The following is a 17846-nucleotide window of genomic DNA, read 5'->3' on the forward strand; positions in this document are numbered from 1 at the left end:
CAAATCCCGGGAGGCATGCGCAGTAGAAAGTGGGCTCGAGAATGCTTCTTTTAAAAACTACATTTCCCAGTGTCCCATTGGTTTTGTGGTGTTATTGGCGGGTTTAGTTAAAAAAAATACTGTATATATATATATGTATATGGCTGAAACTTCAACTGCAGGGCAAGATTTAAGAGAGCAAAACAAAATGACAGACCAGGACCTCGGCGTGACACTGAAAGACAGGTTTGAGGATTATTTACGTGTAGTTTATTTACATAAACGATGGCAACATGCATAAAAAAACTACGCTAGTGTAGCAATGCAGCAGTAATGTTAAAAAAAATACAACGAATTACCTTTCATACATGAACCGAATGGCAGTTTTATATTTCACTCCGAATGTTCATCTTGTTTAATTTTATATTGTCGCTGTGTAAACGGTACGGATTCTCCGGTAGCACGAAACATTGCTTTATTTATTTGCTTGTTGCTTTATAAACTGAACTGGTTGCTGTTGGTTACTGGAAGTTCCATCACAGAACTACTGTTATGTAATTACTGTACTAGTATGTCGCTGGAATATGAATGAATAATGTGCTATTAATTAAATAATCGCCTGTACTAAATGTCAGTATAGTAAAACCTTCAGGTGGAACTTATTCATGTCGTTATAATGTGGCAGTTCGGAGCAGAGCTAAGATTGTTCTGCTGTCAATTGATCAATACAATAATATTTAAACAAGGGGTCTAAACCAGGGCTTGTGTGAGTTTCTAACCCTGCTCAGACTCCTGGCTCCTAATCATTCCAATAGACTTCATTGAGGGGAGTTCTGAGACCATTTTCTGTTTACTTTACAGCTGTCAAGATTTTCAGGATGAAGTCATACCTCTGAAGGTGAGGTTTGTAAAAAATCTGTAAATGTTGTACATATAAAAGACTCTTCTTTTAGACAGCACTAGAAAGCCAGATTTTATAGATGATGTAAAAAAATGTGTTTTGTCGACCATTGAAATAGTAATGGGCAGCAGTGTGGAGTAGTGGTTAGGGCACTGGACTCTTGACCGGAGGGTTGTGGGTTCAATCCCCAGTGGGGGACACTGCTGCTGTACCCTTGAGCAAGGTACTTTACCTAGATTGCTCCAGTAAAAACCCAACTGTATAAATGGGCAATTGTATGTAAAAATAATGTGATATCTGTATAATGTGAAATAATGTATAATGTGATGTCTTGTAACAATTGTAAGTCGCCCTGGATAAGGGCGTCTGCTAAGAAATGAATAATAATAATAATAATAATAAAAATAATGACTGATACTGCATTTGAAATGTGACTTGTTCTTTCTCGTAGGTTTCCACAGAACAGAAGTCTATGGCAGAGTGTGAGCCAGGGGCTTTGGAAGGCACTGGTAAGAATATGGTCCAAACAGAATGGAGGCTGGGTGCAGAGGTGACCCTGCACACTACAACGAGCGACTCAACCACTGTGCAAAACAGCCGGCTCGTCTGCATTCATGGTTATGCAGCTTTGAACCTCAACTCATCTCCCCAACGGGACAGAATCCGTATCGACAGTACAACTCTGTTTAATGACTGTACCTATAACCAGGGATGCTAGGAATCCACTTAATTCAGAATAATGTAGACTCGGGACTGTTTTATTTTTTTAACTGCAAAAAATAAACATTGTTTTTTAGAGATTTTTTTTATTATTATTATTGTGAAAAACTAGCATCCCGGATTAAAACTCTAATGTCTTCAATAAGGTCTGCTTTTGTGAAGTGTAGGAAACGCTGCTCAGCCATGTTCGCAATATTTAATATTTCATATTTATAAATACTAAAAGAAACTGAAGTTTTATTTAAATGTTATTATATGTAGCTCTATTGAGTGTTTAATAGTTATGGATAATATTTGGTGTTTGTGTTTCATCCAGCAAGCTGGAGAAAGTTTCCAATAGGGAACATAATCACAAGTGTACCTTCAAATTCTAAGCATGTTATGATTTGTATTTATTTATTTTTACTCTCGCTCACATTAAACGTATAACATGGTTCCATCTCTATAATCCACAGAGCCTGAACCAGAGGAGGAGGAGAAGGAGGAGGAGAAGGGGGGAGAGCAGGCAATGCAGACGAGGCGCGTCTCCAGAAACAAAGGGCCCATCTCCCTGAGCCCTGCCCCAACGAAGCGTCGCTCCTCTGCGAGCCCCAGCCCCGGGGGGATACGCCGCAAGACCCCCCGCACCTCCCCCTCCCCCAAGTGCCTGTCCAGGAAAGCCAGCCCCCGAGGAGCCAGTCCCTGGGGGAAAAGCCCCAGCCAGGGGCGGGCTGGCTGGAAGAGTCCCAAGCAGAGGGCAGGGCTGAGCCCTCGCAGCAGGAGAAAGTCCTGGAGGAGATCCATCAGCAAGGCAGGGGCCAGGGGGAGGAGGTCACTCCCAGCACTGCCCAAGGACTCTGCAGGTCAGCTGTCTGTCTATCTGCCTGTCAGTGTGGGTGTCTCCCAGGGATGGCAATAAGACTCCCATTGCATAGTAGTTCCACCCATTCCATTTTAGCATGTGTTTGATAAGCCCCAGTATGTATAGGTAACAAGCTCAGGTGTGTCTTATTAAGCTCATAGTGAAAGCAGGATTGCATCAAACTGCTATGCAATGCAGGCTTTATTTCCATCCCTGCATAGCAGTTTGGTCCAGTTTTATTATGAGTTTAATAAGACACACACCTGAGCTTGCTACCTATATAGGGCTACTGATTTTCCGTGGACGGAATCGCGATATTAGGCATTTTGGAAATTGAGTTTTGCAGTGCTGTGTTTTCTCCTAGCAAACCAAGTTTTCTGCATTTTTTGCACTTCATCCAGCCAAGTTGAATTAATTCTTCATGGGACTCGCTCATCTGCTGAAACTCAACATGGCAACTGCACCAACAAAGAAAAAAAAAAATGTTTCAGCAACAGACAGAGCTAAAGCATTTTCTGATTATCTATATGAGGATGGTCGGTGGGATACTATTCTACAGATTTTGCTGTCATTCCATTGATCATGTATGAGTCAATACCATTGAGATCATACTGTCGTAAACACGTAGAGAACAAGAAAGCAAAAGAGACAGCAACAAATGCAAAGCACTGCATTCTTCTGTGCTGAAAAACTGAGACCCAACACTGCGCTCAAGGAAATTGATGGCTTTCCTGTGTAAAGGATGTAGTGACTCCGCTGCACAGCGTTTGTGAGCCAAGCAATGTTTATAAACATTGTGACATGTAATCGTCTTCAGGTGCTTTACTTACTATTGCAGTCTGGTTGAAATCTTGGATTTAATAAAAAAAAAAAATTAAAAATCTTGTCGTAATAGTAAGCTCATATCAAAACCTGGAATGGGTGAAATTGCTGTCTTATTCCTGAGTCTTATTGCCGTCCCTGTTAATGACAAGTTACATGACAAATGGATAAATAGTGTAAATGTACGGCCCACCTCCACTATTGTTTATTTAGCAGATGCCTTTATCCAAGGCGACCTGCAGAGACTAGGGGATGCGTGTGAACTGTGCATCAGCTGTAGAGTCACTTACAACAACGTCTCACCTGAAAGACGGAGCACAAGGAGGTTAAGTGACTTGCTGAGGGTCACGCAGTGAGTCAGTGAGGATTTGAACCAGGGACCTCACAGGGAACACCTTCCTCTTGTGTAGCTGTATAGTGTTGTCTTTGTAAGCACTGTACGACACAAAAGCAAAAAACCAACAGAAAAGGGAGGCCATGTATTAACAGACTTTTGCGGAACCAAAAAAATAAAGCTGTTTGTTGTCAGCCAAACATTTAATTGCACGCAGTTATAAAGAGGCACCAAAATAGCCACCTTTAATAGTGGGCACTGACAAGCTGTATGAGTCTTCTAGAGGGAGGCTTCATGGCATTGATGGTAGAGGGGAGCTTGTGGGCCTCTGGGGAGCTGTGATGACAAACTGGTCAGTAAATAAAGCCTGCTTTTTGTGTCTTCTTTGCAGGGCTCAGTCAGGCTATCAGCATAGAAATGCCCGAGCATAAGAGGCTGGCCAAACTGTTTCAGGAGTCTGTCCAGGTAATGTCCTTGTATAACATGTACAGATTCAACTTCAATGTTTATAATTAGCTTCTACGTTTCGGCTTCCACCTTCTTCAGATAGCATGGTAGAAATAGCTAGGAAGACTGAGGATGTAGTTTAAGTTTGAAAGCTGCACAGTGACTTGCAGATGAATTCAAAAATATATATATTTTATTAATGTGATTGTTAGAATTAAACAAATGTAAAATATTTAGGTTGCTATTTGATGTGTTATTTTATTCTGAATACAGCAAAAATGATGGTACTGTGTTGTGTACTGCGCATCTAATGTGGTACTGTAGCTTTAATTGGAAGACTGACGCGCACTGTGATGTTGCTGCTCACTGTTTGTGTCTTCGGATGATCTCCAGATCGGGTTTGGGTTAAGTGAATGTTCTGCATTGCGATGATGGGGTCATTCGCAAGACAACTCCACCCCGAACACGAAAAGATTTTGGGGTTCTAAAAGTGTTAATTAACCCCGACCGGATCTAGATGGGGGGTGTATTTCGGGTTGGGGGTCCTAACATATATACTGTATAATATATAACTTGGCTAATTACTCTTAAGTTCTTTCTACATTTGATGTATATTTTTATATTTTCTTTTTAGTTTTTTTTTTTTCTGCTCTACAAAGTTAAACAGTTTTCTGTTTAAAAAGATGAAGTGTGCTTAAATAACAGTTCTGTTGAAAACGTTTCCAATGAACTGGAGGTTTTAAATGACTCTTTAATTCCAGTGATGCAATAGGGTTTGGAAATGTTTCCTGTATTTTATTAATTGATCGATTTTTGGTTTTTTTTCTTCCTTTTTTCTTTTTACAGTTTGCAATACAGAAGCTTGAAACTTCTTTAAAACCCACAGAAGAGGTTGATCTGCAGGAGTTTAAAGCTGACAGTAAGCCTTTGTGTCTGTCTGTCTGTTTATTTATTGATTGATTGATTTATTGGCATGTTTGTGTTTCACCTCTTCTGCATGCAGAGCAGCTCAAAGGGGTTAAACAATTCCACCTCTTCAGCATAGAAGGCACTTGATTGAAGTCTATAACATCCTAAATGGACCTGATAAAGTGAATCCAACGCACTACTTTAAATTAGAAGGCATGAACAGGGTTAGGATCAGTCCCTGTTTTTCTATTCCAATTCCCAACTCCTCGTTTTATTTTTTTTGGTTTTAGTCACAAATGAGGTGAACCTGCTTACTGAGAGCTTGGAGCGCGAAGGAGCCTTTCAGAAATGCACCGACAAACCCCAAGAGTAAGTTGCTATGTGGAGGGACTGTGCACACGTAGGGACTGTGCACACGTAGGGACTGTGCACACGTAGGGACTGTGTGCGCGCAGGGACTGTGTGCGCGCAGGGACTGTGTGCGCGCAGGGACTGTGTGCGCGGAGGGACTGTGTGCGCGGAGGGACTGTGTGCGCGTAGGCACTGTGTGTGCGGAGGGACTGTGTGTGCGTAGGGACTGTGTGCGCGCAGGGACTGTGTGCGCGGAGGGACTGTGTGCGCGTAGGCACTGTGTGCGCGGAGGGACTGTGTGCGCGCAGGGACTGTGTGCGTGGAGGGACTGCGCGGAGGGACTGTGTGCGCGGAGGGACTGTGTGCGCGGAGGGACTGTGTGTGCGTAGGCACTGTGTGCGCGGAGGGACTGTGTGCGCGGAGGGACTGTGTGTGCGTAGGCACTGTGTGTGCGGAGGGACTGTGTGCGCGGAGGGACTGTGTGCGCGGAGGGACTGTGTGCGCGGAGGGACTGTGTGCGCGGAGGGACTGTGTCTTCTGAAGCAGTGACACTTTAAATAGGGGTGTACCGATTTACTGTGTATCAGTTCATTGCGATACTTTCTTCACATGATGCATCGTAACAGAGGTGCGCATCGATTGTATCGTAACACAAGACAAACGCACCGCAGCACAGCACAGCTCCTTACACTTCACCCCACAGCACAGCGCAGCTCCTTGCAGTTCACCCCACAGCACAGCGCAGCTCCTTACAGTTCACCCCACAGCACAGCGCAGCTCCTTGCAGTTCACCCCACAGCACAGCGCAGCTCCTTACAGTTCACCCCACAGCACAGCGCAGCTCCTTGCAGTTCACCCCACAGCACAGTGCAGCTCCTTGCAGTTCACCCAGTGGGTTTCGAATGAAGAATGAGTGAGTGGGTTTCATAGTTGGTATGATGAATACATACTCTTCCCTAACAAATTTCATTTTTGTCTTAACAAAATGGTCCATCGTTTAAATGATCATGTGATCTTACTAGGCATCGGAAGTAGCCCATCAGCACTATTGCTCGTATCGTGATGCTCATTGCATTGCGACCTACATGTCGTGATATCCTATTATGATATTCGTTTATTGTACACCCCTGATTTTAAAAAGGTTTAAACAAGTATTTTATCAAACAGAGGATGTGGCGTGTCACCGGGATCTTGAATCGATTTTTTTTTTTTTCCCAAAAGTGTTTCTTAATTTCTAAGTATGCTGATGAATTGGACCGCTATGTATTTTTATCCTTTGTCAGTGTTCCTCCAGACCCAGAGATGAAGAAAGCCATGGACGAGGTGAGAGAGTCTGTGGAGAGGTACGTACTGCCTCCTGCCTGTCACCCCTGCTGTGCTGTCATGTCCCCATTGCAACCTGTTCACAGCAGCTACACTTACAATTTAGCTGAGAGTGTAGATCTCACAGTCACAATGTCGGTGAAAAAACAGACGAAACCACAATGTTAATGTTCCTGATCTGTTTTTAGAAAACCTGTTGTGGTTTTAAAGGTTTAGATCTCAGATCTATGCAAGGCACAGTTCATGACTATTATTATCATTGCCCATTTCAAATGGCACATCCAATACTATTACCAGATGTTAAGTTTACATGCTCTCAGAAGCAGGTTCACCTCACTATTTTTCTGAACGTAGAAAGAAAAATCCTGGTAGCAGTACAAAATAGGAAACAAAACAAACTTTTTAAAGGGTTCAAGTGAACTTGAAACACGTAACTTGGTTGTTTTGGTTCTAGTTTTGTCAAATGAACAGGGAGTTTTACCACTTTCAGAAAATAGGAGTGAATTCAAGACCGGTAAACACTTTGAAAACATGACCCATTGAGTTTAAACGCGGATGGCAGGTTTCACAGACCCTGATTAGCACCGAGGTCGGACTGCTTAATGTTAATTTAGGTGAGACAGTATATGATTAGTGCTACTCTTGTTCTGTGAAACCAGCCGTAACACATTTTCCAAATTTTAAACATTTCAAGTTGTCCTCCTGATCATTGTCAAAGACAAGCTTGTTGAATGCAGAGATCAGCGGCAGTGTTTCTACAGCAGGACGCGTGCGCTGCAGTGTGAGGCTGTTTATTCATCAGTTTTTTCTTTCTTTCCTGGCAGGCTCACTGGGGAGTACAAAGCCTGGGATGATCTTCTTCACAAACACAAAAGTGGCGCTGAGGAAATTCTCCGGTGAGAATCTGTACCCCTGTCTGTACCCTTGCAGGAGTGGAAATAACACCTCGTTTGCACTGCCTGTCCCCAGGTATAGCTGCTGCTTCCTGGCCAGTCTGGGAGAGGGATTGTTAAAGATCCAGTGGAATTGTCAGGTAGAGCTGACCCAGGAAGCAGTGGTGCTGCAGTAAAAGGTCATAGTGTTATTATCTTTAATCTTGTATTCATTTTTACATTTTTTTTAATCTCAACACTGAATAGCAGTGCAATCGATCTCCTGCTGCCGCAGAGTTCCAGTGATTTTGTCAAACCCTTTCAGATTTCTAACTGTGCCTGACAGCTCCTCTTCAATGTGGTTTTGTCAAACCCTTTCAGATTTCTAACTGTGCCTGACAGCTGCTCTTCAATGTGGTTTTCCACCCACATGTTGAGGAGAAGCTGGAATTTCTTCAGCGTCCCACGAAGCAATGACTTTGTCGGGTTTGTGTTCAGCACAGCCTTCGCTGACAGCCTCCATTATTCAAAACCGTTTGCCTCTTTAGCACGCGCCTTTCGATGACGTGCTTCCGCACAGCACAGTTTGGCCCCGTTGGGTATGAGATATGAAGCTGTGCTGTCTGAGGTGTAGCTGAGCATCAGTGGAAACAGCCTCCAGCTACACATCTCCCAGACTGGCCAGCTCAGCTGTACCTGGGGGACTGGCAGTGGAAACGAGGCATAAGACTCCTATTGCATAGTGGTTTGGATCCATTCCTGGTTTTACAAGAAGTTTAATAAGACACCTGAGCTTGTTACTTATACACTGTGGCTAATCAAGCTTGTAGTAAAAACTGGAATGGGTGAAACTGCTATGCAATATGAGTCTTTATTTGCATCCCTTCTCTTATCTGTGGGGTTCGTAGTTTACAGTTATTACACATTATTGTAGTGTTAATAGTTGAACCCTAGCCAGGCATATGCATTTTGAATATAACTTTTGCCTGCAGTCTTTACAGTGGGTGTACAAAACAATTTTATTCCACTGTTTATTCATGCAAAGTCTTTCCCTTATGAAAATGGTTATGTTTATATATATATATATATATATATATATATATATATATATATATATATATATATATATAATTGGTCTGCACCCTTTAAATATGACCCAGAAACAGGAACTTGCAGGTTAAGCGCTTTTCTGCACACTTTTAATAAACACAAAACAAACACAGAAACAAAATAAGTTTGAACAAAAACACTACACACTGAACTCTTTAGAGTAAACGAACCAGCACCCAAGCCTCGCTATCACGGTACCTTACTCTGTTCTGCTCTGTTTCACTCCCCGTCTCTGCTCCAAGCACTCGTATACACAACAAACACCACACCTTTTTTTTTATATGTATGTTTTTTTTATTTTTCGGAGTGCATTCCATCAATACATTTAGATGATTAGCGCCCTCTGTCTGTAGTTTTTTTCCTATATCGTCTTAATTTCTCATCTATGAAATTCCTGCTGTTCCTGTTGTTGTAATTATATTCATTATTATCTTTCCTTTTCCTTCCCTCCCTTCTTCTTTCCCTTTTCCCAACAAGCTATTAATGCTTGGATCATATATCTCCATGTTCACCAACTTCCTCTTCCAGTTCTTTCTTTGTTCTTCAGATCTCTCACACGTTATTACATAATGCTCTGGAATTATTATTATTATTTATTAGCAGACGCCCTTATCCAGGACGACTTACAATTGTTACAAGATATTACATTATTTTTTACATACAATTACCCATTTATACAGTTGGGTTTTTACTGGAGCAATCTAGGTAAAGTACCTTGCTCAGGGGTACAGCAGCAGTGTCCCCCACCTGGGATTGAACCCACAACCCTCCGGTCAAGAGTCCAGAGCCCTAACCACTACTCCACACTGCTGCCCTTGTACACTTCTCATTAACCAATGATCTGTTTATCTAATCTAAATAAATGCTCATTCAGAGTAGCATGCCCAATCCTTATCCGATCCAAAGATCTTTCCTCTTTCCTGTCCAGTTCCTTATTTACCCAGCTATTATTTACCTCTTTCTGAATATTATAATAAACCCTTTGTGTACATGTGTATCCCATCTCTCCTGCCATTCTTTTACTATTGCTTGTTTTACAAAGACTCCCGTTTCCTGAGATCCCAGAGGAATCACCACATCAGTCGTCTCACTTTTTAACCCATTATTTTGCTGCTAGATCTACCATTTCATTGCCCAGTATACCAGAATGCCCAGGAATCCATAGTAACCTAACTTCAATTCCCTTTATTGTATAATCCTTGTATCTTTGAATTATCTCAGAAAGGATCTCTTTCCTATTCACAAAAGCTCCTTTTAAAGCATTAAGCACACTTAAGGAGTCTGTAAATATGACTGCTTTCTTAGGATTTAATTCTGCAATTTTAATTATCGCAAATAGAATAGCTACCTTTCTGCTACATGAACTGATGACTGGTCAGACAGCTTGGCTATTTTACAGATATCCAGTTCTGGTATATTGGACGCCATTGCCACTCTTCCTGTTTTTGGATTTTTGTATTTCTGTATATAAACACAAAGCCTCTTTACTCTTATCCTTTACAAAAGCTTGACTTTCTTTTCAAGTCACTTTTTTCCCCTCCTTTTTTCACTTGCTCACTCAAATCTATACAGCAAATCGGTTTATCCACCAACCGTTCTGGTAACGCATTCAAATTAACATTCTTTACTAAATTCAGGTTCTCAGTTCCTGACTCCGTTATCCATTTCTGCATCCAAAAACCCAACGTTCCTCCATTTGTCTCCCAAATCTACATTTTCTAGTGATTTATCCATCTATCTTCCATGGAGGAAATGCTATATGAAGAGAATTAACCTCAATCCAGTATTTAATGCTTAATAATTTCCTCCTTCATTCCAGTGGCATCTCATGTACCAAAACCTGCAGCGCATTAATCGTAGCAGATTTCATAGATCCTGCACACACCCTTCTAGCTTGAATATTAGGAGGCTGTGTGGTCCAGTGGTAAAAGAAAAGGGCTTGTAACCAGGAGGTCCCCGGTTCAAATCCCACCTCAGCCACTGACTCATTGTGTGACCCTGAGCAAGTCACTTAACCTTCTTGTGATCCGTCTTTCGGGTGAGACGTATTTGTAAGTGACTCTGCAGCTGATGCATAGTTCACACACCCTAGTCTCTGTAAGTCGCCTTGGATAAATGCGTCTGCTAAATAAACAAATAATAATAATTATCCAATGTTTTAATCCCACACCAAACATTCATTGTTTTGTTCCTTTTATATCACTCAATTAAACAATTAAACACAATTCCCATCACCAGACAACCACACACACGAGCACACATGTGCAGATCCTGTGCTCTGCACACATCCTCCCACTACTTTACCATGATATATATATATATATATATATATATATATATATATATATATATATATATATATATATACATACACACACAGAGCGCTGTACAAAGTTAAAAACAAAATAGCTCCTGTATACAATACACTCCACTATATATATATAAATATAAAAATTAGGGGTGGGTAACGATATGAAAATTGTATACCGATATCGTGCACGTATTTCGATATCGATAATATCGAAGTCTTCCAAAACACAGAAATATAATAACGCAATTGCAATGTCAAACATATGTAGACGTTTACATGTGCAGAGCAGTAAATGACTTTAACTTAGTGGTGCTTTGCTTCACAATATCCGTGGAGAAAAACAAGGTCTGTTATCTTACTGTTCCATCATCAGCCACCTCAAAACTGAAATATTTCTGAACTTCACTGCACACAGGCTTTCTAGCCAGTCTGGAAATAACTGAATCTTCAGCTGCTCTGCGTGTGAATGCTGACTCACGACACCTCTAAAGTATTAAGCACGGTGTCATGATGAATTTTGCATTATTTTGAGATGTGTTTTGAAGTTTTAAAAGTACATCTAATTTATAATACTGACAGTTCACATTTTAAAAATACATTAATAATGGCAGAAGTAATTAGCCGCTAACGCATGTGCATATCTCAAAATAATGCCAATAGTGCTTCATGCAGCATGCAAATAGCGTTTGGTATCTAAACGCCAATCAATAGAATACAATGGTTAATAATACTTTAGTGTGAGGTGTTTGCCTACTAGACTGAGAATGAATGGTATGCATAGGGTTTGTTGTATCTTAATATAAAATAAAACTTGATTATACTGAGTTTGTATTTTTAGCAGTATTAGCAATAAACTGCGAGCGTACGTGAATTGTTTTTTGTTTTTTTAATCCCACGATGTCGTGATATGGAAATTATTATGTATCAAAATATTGATGTTGGTGCCCACCCCTAATATATATGGCATTTCACTGGCACTAGCATTCTCTAAGCACAGATAGCAAGGCAATGCCCCTCTCTCTTTTCCCCCAACCACTACCCTTTTGTTGTCTCAGTTGCCCAGCCTTGCAGTTTAACGCCCCCTGTCTGTGTGTGTCTGTCTGTCTGTGGCTCAGCTCCCTGGAGCAGGCGAAGGTGTCTGGTGTACCCCTGCCCCCGGAGCAGGATCTGGGCTCACTAGACCCGTCTGTGGCTGCCGTGCTCCGCAGCAAACCGGACTATCAACGCATCCTGCGTGGCCAGATACCCGTCGTCAGCAGACTGGATCTGGTGGTGAGTGGGGATAGCTCAGTTTGGGAGTTTATCATTCATAGCTGCTGAATTTAGAAATGCTGAAATTCAGTGGCAAGCATTTTGACCAGTACCAGGGATAAGTAGTTGATATAATCCAGGGAGGGGGGGTGCGTAAGCAAGTGCTGTAAAGTGGTTTAAAAAAACAAACAAACAAACAGCCATGGCTTATTCAAATCAACTACTTCACTGAAGTAGACAAGCGGCCAGTGCCTTCGTCGGGGTAACAATTGCTTTATTCAGCTCATGCTGTATGATCTTAGTATACGTCTTTTGTACGAATGAATGGATGTGAGTTGTAACCTGCCTGGGGCACTCTTGATAATGAGATGTTTCATCTCAAGGGTTTATCCTGGACTGAAAAATGATTATTAAATTGAGGCTGTGGAGTAATGCGTGTTTGAATTTCTGGATGAAGAAACGCTGAAAGACAGACGAAATAATGGCTTGTTTTTGGTCACACAGATGGATTCTCACCAGAAGCTGCTTCGCTCGCTGAGATCTTTTCAGGACGAGGCTGAGAGGACCCTAAAAGAAACATCCTCAAGACTCGGTAAGAAACCTGAGAAAAAAGTAAACAGGAATGGAAAAGAAATATGCGAGGGGTGCTCTGCGAAAACGCAATACCCGACAAATCCAGCTTAATATTACCAGCAACAAACATGTGGTATTTCATCTGTGAATGCTTTCAAAGGGCTGGAAGAGTCTCCGGTCAAAAGTGTAGTGTTATAATGAGTATTTAACAGAGGGGTTTATAAACGCATCTGAATGTAGTGTATTCATGTACTGGATATCGCTGGTCTGTGTGCCACTTGTGCATCAGTTTTATATTTATACCTACTTTGTAGGTAAATTTGTAAAATGAATAAAATAAGTATTATTATTATTTATTTCTTAACAGACTACCTTATCCAGGGCGACTTACAATTCTTATAAGATATCACATTATTTTTACATACAATTACATTATTTTTTATACATTATTTTTTACATACAATTACCCATTTATACAGTTGGGTTTTTACTGGAGCAATCTAGGTAAAGTACTTTGCTCAAGGGTACAGCAGCAGTGTCCCCCACCTGGGATTGAACCCATGACCCTCCATTTAAGAGTCCAGAGCCCTAACCACTACTCCACACTGCTGCCAGATAGATGACACAATGAATGCATAAATGTCTATAATGTTATCAGAAAAAAAGCTGATTTGAATGCAGCACTGATAAAGAACAGCGTCACATTGCATCCATTCCTCCACCTCAGTTTATCTATGAATGGAATAGAGGTTCGGCTTTGGGGGAGCCACTTGAAAGACTCTGGGGTTCACTTTGATTAATGGCAAGTTTTACTGCACAACAGCAAAACACAATGGAGAAATACAAAACCAAATTCTCCATTATCAACAATCTAAGCTCAAAATGTACACAGACTGACTTCTTATTAAAGTTCAGGATGTTCCAGACAGTCTGGCTTTAACTGGTAAAGGGCAGCAGAGCTTTTGGTTTTCAGTTCAGAATTATATGCTATACATACATGCATACATACTGTACATACATACATGCATGAAGCTTATGTGTTATAAATTTGGTATTTATCAGAGATGAGGGGTTATGCCGACCGTGGACGGGAGCTCCCAGGGGGTGGCGCTCAATTGGCCGAGCGTCGCCCGGGGGGAGGGAGGGTTAGGTCAGCCAGGGTGTCCTCGGCTCACCACGAACCAGCGACCCCTGTAGTCTGGCCGGGCACCTATAAGCTGCCCGAGAGCTGCATTGTCCTCCGACACTGTAGCTCTGGGTGGCTGCACGGTGAGTCTGCAGTGTGAAAAAAAGCGGTCGGTTGACAGCACACGCTTCGGAGGACAGCGTGTGTTCATGTTCGCCCCTCCCGAGTCAAAAATATAACAAAAAACTAATTGGCGACTACTAAATTAAAAAAAAATAATAATAAAAAAAATAAGAGATGAGGGGTTGTAAAAATGTATTTACGTGTTCAGAACACAGTGAACTCCCAACATCTCCATAGACCTGATGCAGGGATGGAAATAAGCCCCCCATTGCATAGCAGTTTGATCCATTCCTGGGTTTACTATGAGTTTAATAAGACACACCTGAGCTTGTTACCTATACACTGTGGCTGATCAAGCTCGTAGTAAAACCTGGAAAGGGTGAAAGTGCTATGCAACAGGAGTCTTATTTCCATCGCTGTGATGCGTGATGTTTATTCCAGGGGGTTAGAACAGGGGTAGTCTGGGTGCACTGGGTTAGAGCAGTGGTTCCCAGTCCTGTTCCTGGGGACCCCTCTGTGTCTGCTGGTTTTCATTCCAACTATGATTCCAATAATGTGATATCTTGTAACAATTGTAATTAACCCTGGATAAGGGCGTCAGCTAAGAAATAATAATAATAATAATAATTTTATAAGTAACTTGAACTCTGCAACTGTTTAAGAGCTGAAAACAATTATAAAGGTCTAATTCAGCAAATTATCAGTTCAATTAAGGGTCTAGTTAAGTAATTGAGAGCTCAGCTGGAATGAAAACCAGCAGACACAGGGGGGTCCCCAGGACCGAGTTTGAGAAGCCCCGGTTTAATCAACACTACATTTAACATTATTAAAAAAACAAAAACAACTTTATACTCCCTGTACAGGGATGTCAATAAGACTCCTATTGCATAGCAGTTTCACCCATTCCAGGTTTTACTACCAGCTTGATTAGCCACATTGTATAGCTATGAAGCTCAGGTGTGTCTTATTAAACTCATAATGAAGCAGGAATGGATCAAACTGCTTTGCAACGGGAGTCTTATATCTGTCCATGCTGTATTAATGAAGGCTGCAAATACCCAAACCTGTTAAATACTGATGTATAACACATAACATTCAATGTTAACATATTCAGAAACTTTTTTTTTTTTTCTATTGCAGCTGCCAGTGCTTTCGAAGGCCTGGAGGGATCTCCGGTCAAGAAGCTTCTCCATCTCCCCAAGAGCTGCTAGACTTTCACTGGCCAGGGTCCTAAAAGAGGGCTGCGCAGACCCCTTCCACTGCGTTTCCACTGGCCAGGGTCCTGAAAGAGGGCTGCCCAGACCCCTTCCACGGCGTTTCCACTGGCCAGGGTCCTGAAAGAGGGCTGCCCAGACCCCTTCCATGGCGTTTCAACTGGCCAAGGTCCTGAAAGAGGGCTGCGCAGACCCCTTCCACTGCGTTTCCACTGGCCAGGGTCCTGAAAGGGGGCTGCGCAGACCCCTTCCACTGCGTTTTCACTGGCCAGGGTCCTGAAAGGGGGCTGCGCAGACCCCTTCCACTGCGTTTCCACTGGCCAGGGTCCTGAAAGAGGGCTGCGCAGACCCCTTCCAATGCATTTCCACTGGCCAGGGTCCTGAAAGAGGGCTGTGCAGACCCCTTCCACTGGCCAGGGCTCAGAAGTGTTCTTATTGAGCACACAATAGAAGCCTGTCCTATAAAAACACGATGGAGAGGGCCCAGTTATCAAAGGACTGCAAAGTGAATTACTTTGTGTCAAAATGTGGGGGGTTGGGTGGGGGGATTTCATCTTGGATTTTATTTCTATTTTTAAAAGTAACAGATAAAAGCTTACGATAACTGTGCATGTATTTAATGGTAAAGCAAACAAAACTACCGCTAATCTTTACCCCAGTTGTTTATTTTTTTTCCTTACTTTTCAAAAGCATTTAGACTAAAGGAAACTTCAATGGCAGACGTTTCCACTAGCTTTTTTCAAAGTCTTTTTCTTAAGATAGTTACTCTAAAATGCAAGTCAAGGGTCAGTTGCTGCTTTAGAAATGCTAAAAGAAACCTAATAAATGTCAAAGAAGTCTTTCTCATCTTAGTTTATAACATTTATTTTACTGCAGATTGTATCGCTTGCATTTTGGCATAGTTAGTGGCTGGTGATGGTTTGGAAATCGCAGTGCTCTTTTAAACACTGTTTGTAGAACGAGGTCTCAGACAGTGGAAATTCACACGCTGTACATACAGCCCACTCATGCTTTGACGCAAGAGTCTGGTAGAAATGTGACCTGGGTAAAGATGCAGTTCCGCTGCGGAACCACTGGACGGCGCCCTTGTTCTGTGGATATGATTCTGAACTCTTGCTGAAACATGTTCTGCTCCAGTGGTGTGTTTGTGATCCCGGTATTTCTGGAGTGTAGCAATCAGGACGCTGCTCAGTATGAAGCCTGTGAGTCATTTCGCTAAAAGCCCAGGGATTTCTTTTTTGCTAAGTTTTGCCAAGTCCCTGTCTACACTGTAGGGGGTGTGAATAGTTAATTTTAGAGTTTAAACGTTATCCAAATATTTTTGAATTTTTGTCTAAGCATTGTCAGCTGGGATGTATTTTTTCAATGTAAAAAAATGTTTATTTCACAGCACACCACGGTCTAAAAATAAATATTTAAATACTTTCCTGAAAAACAGCTAAATTGCTGAATATTTGATTTATTATGGCCACCTTTTTAAAGACATTCTATTTTCACCATCAGTGAATTATCAAACTAAAAACAAAAGCATATTGACACTGTTCTTTCAGAAATGGGAATTTTCACTGGGGAACTCCATATTACATGATGAGTGATGTGCATGTGAAATACAGCAGGAACGATGCAGAGCGCGGTTATTTAGTTACCAGTAAATGCCAGCATTTCTTCATAGTTGGTTCCATGTATACCTTGGTGTACACTTGTACACATTAATATTGTAGTCCTGTATTTAAAACTCTCCTCCAGCTTCTTGTTGGAGGTTATCTTGAGTGGTTACCAGCATTCCCAATAAGTTAAGTGTTTAAATGTGTTTAATCTTTTCAGGGATGGAAATCAGACTCCCGTTGCATAGCAGTTTGATCCATTTCTTATTTTACTATAAGTTTAATAATAAGACACACCTGAGCGTGTTACCTATACACTGTGGCTAATCAAGTTTGTAGTAAAACCTGGAATGGGTGAAACTGCTGTGCATTAGGAGTCTTATTTCCATCCCTGTGTTTAGTTTTAGAATTTTTGTTCCTGAAGGTGACTAAGAAATGTTCCATTTTTGTTTTTGTCTTGGTTCTCTGCCAGAAGTTAAATGTGGCTTGTGTCTTGGAATGTAACAATGGCATGTATGTATTTGTATGCCTAAGCTATTTAACGTTGTAAGCTTTTTTAACTTGTACTTTCCTAATAAAATAATGTTTTGCTCATTTGAGATTCACATGTCTTAAGTGTCTAAGTGAGAGAACAATGCCTTGTGACAGAATCACTGGGATCCTTTAAGACCCGACTTGACCAAGTTTTGAGATCAATCAGCTGCTAGGAACCGGATGAGCAGTGTTGGGCTGAACAGCCTCCTCTCGTTCATAAACTTTCTTATATTCTTATCGAACATCTACGGACAAGATGACTTAAATTCATGTTATGAGGCTCCCGAGTGGCACATCCAGTAAAGGCGCTCTGCGTGGAGTGCAGAATGCGCCCTATAGTCTGGATGTCGCCGGTTCGAGTCCAGGCTATTCCACTGCCGACCGTGGACCGGACCGGACCTCCCGGGGGGGCTTAGGGCGGCCAGGGTGTCCTCGGCCCACCGCGCACCAGCGACCCCTGTAGTCTGGCCGGAGCTGCGTTGTCCTCCGATGCTGTAGCTC

At 41.9% G+C, this 17846-nt stretch overlaps 1 protein-coding gene across 1 annotated transcript; it reads left to right on the forward strand.

Annotated features, from left to right (window-relative positions):
• The first annotated feature begins 50 nt into the window (after positions 1–50).
• On the forward strand, positions 51–17410 carry LOC131706611 (kinetochore-associated protein DSN1 homolog). The gene is made up of 12 exons (XM_059008023.1): positions 51–225; positions 841–877; positions 1332–1389; positions 2056–2442; positions 3989–4062; positions 4891–4963; positions 5244–5322; positions 6588–6647; positions 7452–7523; positions 12036–12192; positions 12676–12763; positions 15134–17410. The coding sequence occupies exons 1-12, from the start codon at positions 134–136 to the stop codon at positions 15202–15204; spliced, it is 1248 nt and encodes a 415-aa protein (XP_058864006.1). The 5' UTR covers positions 51–133; the 3' UTR covers positions 15205–17410.
• The last annotated feature ends 436 nt before the right edge of the window (positions 17411–17846 follow it).

This window comes from Acipenser ruthenus, chromosome 36 (assembly GCF_902713425.1).
Source record: "Acipenser ruthenus chromosome 36, fAciRut3.2 maternal haplotype, whole genome shotgun sequence".
Classification (NCBI taxonomy): Eukaryota; Metazoa; Chordata; class Actinopteri; order Acipenseriformes; family Acipenseridae; genus Acipenser; species Acipenser ruthenus.

What these genes read in the sequence shown, in the direction of transcription:
- LOC131706611 (XM_059008023.1), top strand. Translation starts at nt 134, where the DNA reads ATGTATATGGCTGAAACTTCAACTGCAGGGCAAGATTTAAGAGAGCAA. An exon ending in GTGAGAGAGTCTGTGGAGAG is followed by an intron (nt 6,648 to 7,451) that starts GTACGTACTGCC and finishes CTTTCCTGGCAG; the next exon opens with GCTCACTGGGGAGTACAAAG. An exon ending in GGCGCTGAGGAAATTCTCCG is followed by an intron (nt 7,524 to 12,035) that starts GTGAGAATCTGT and finishes TCTGTGGCTCAG; the next exon opens with CTCCCTGGAGCAGGCGAAGG.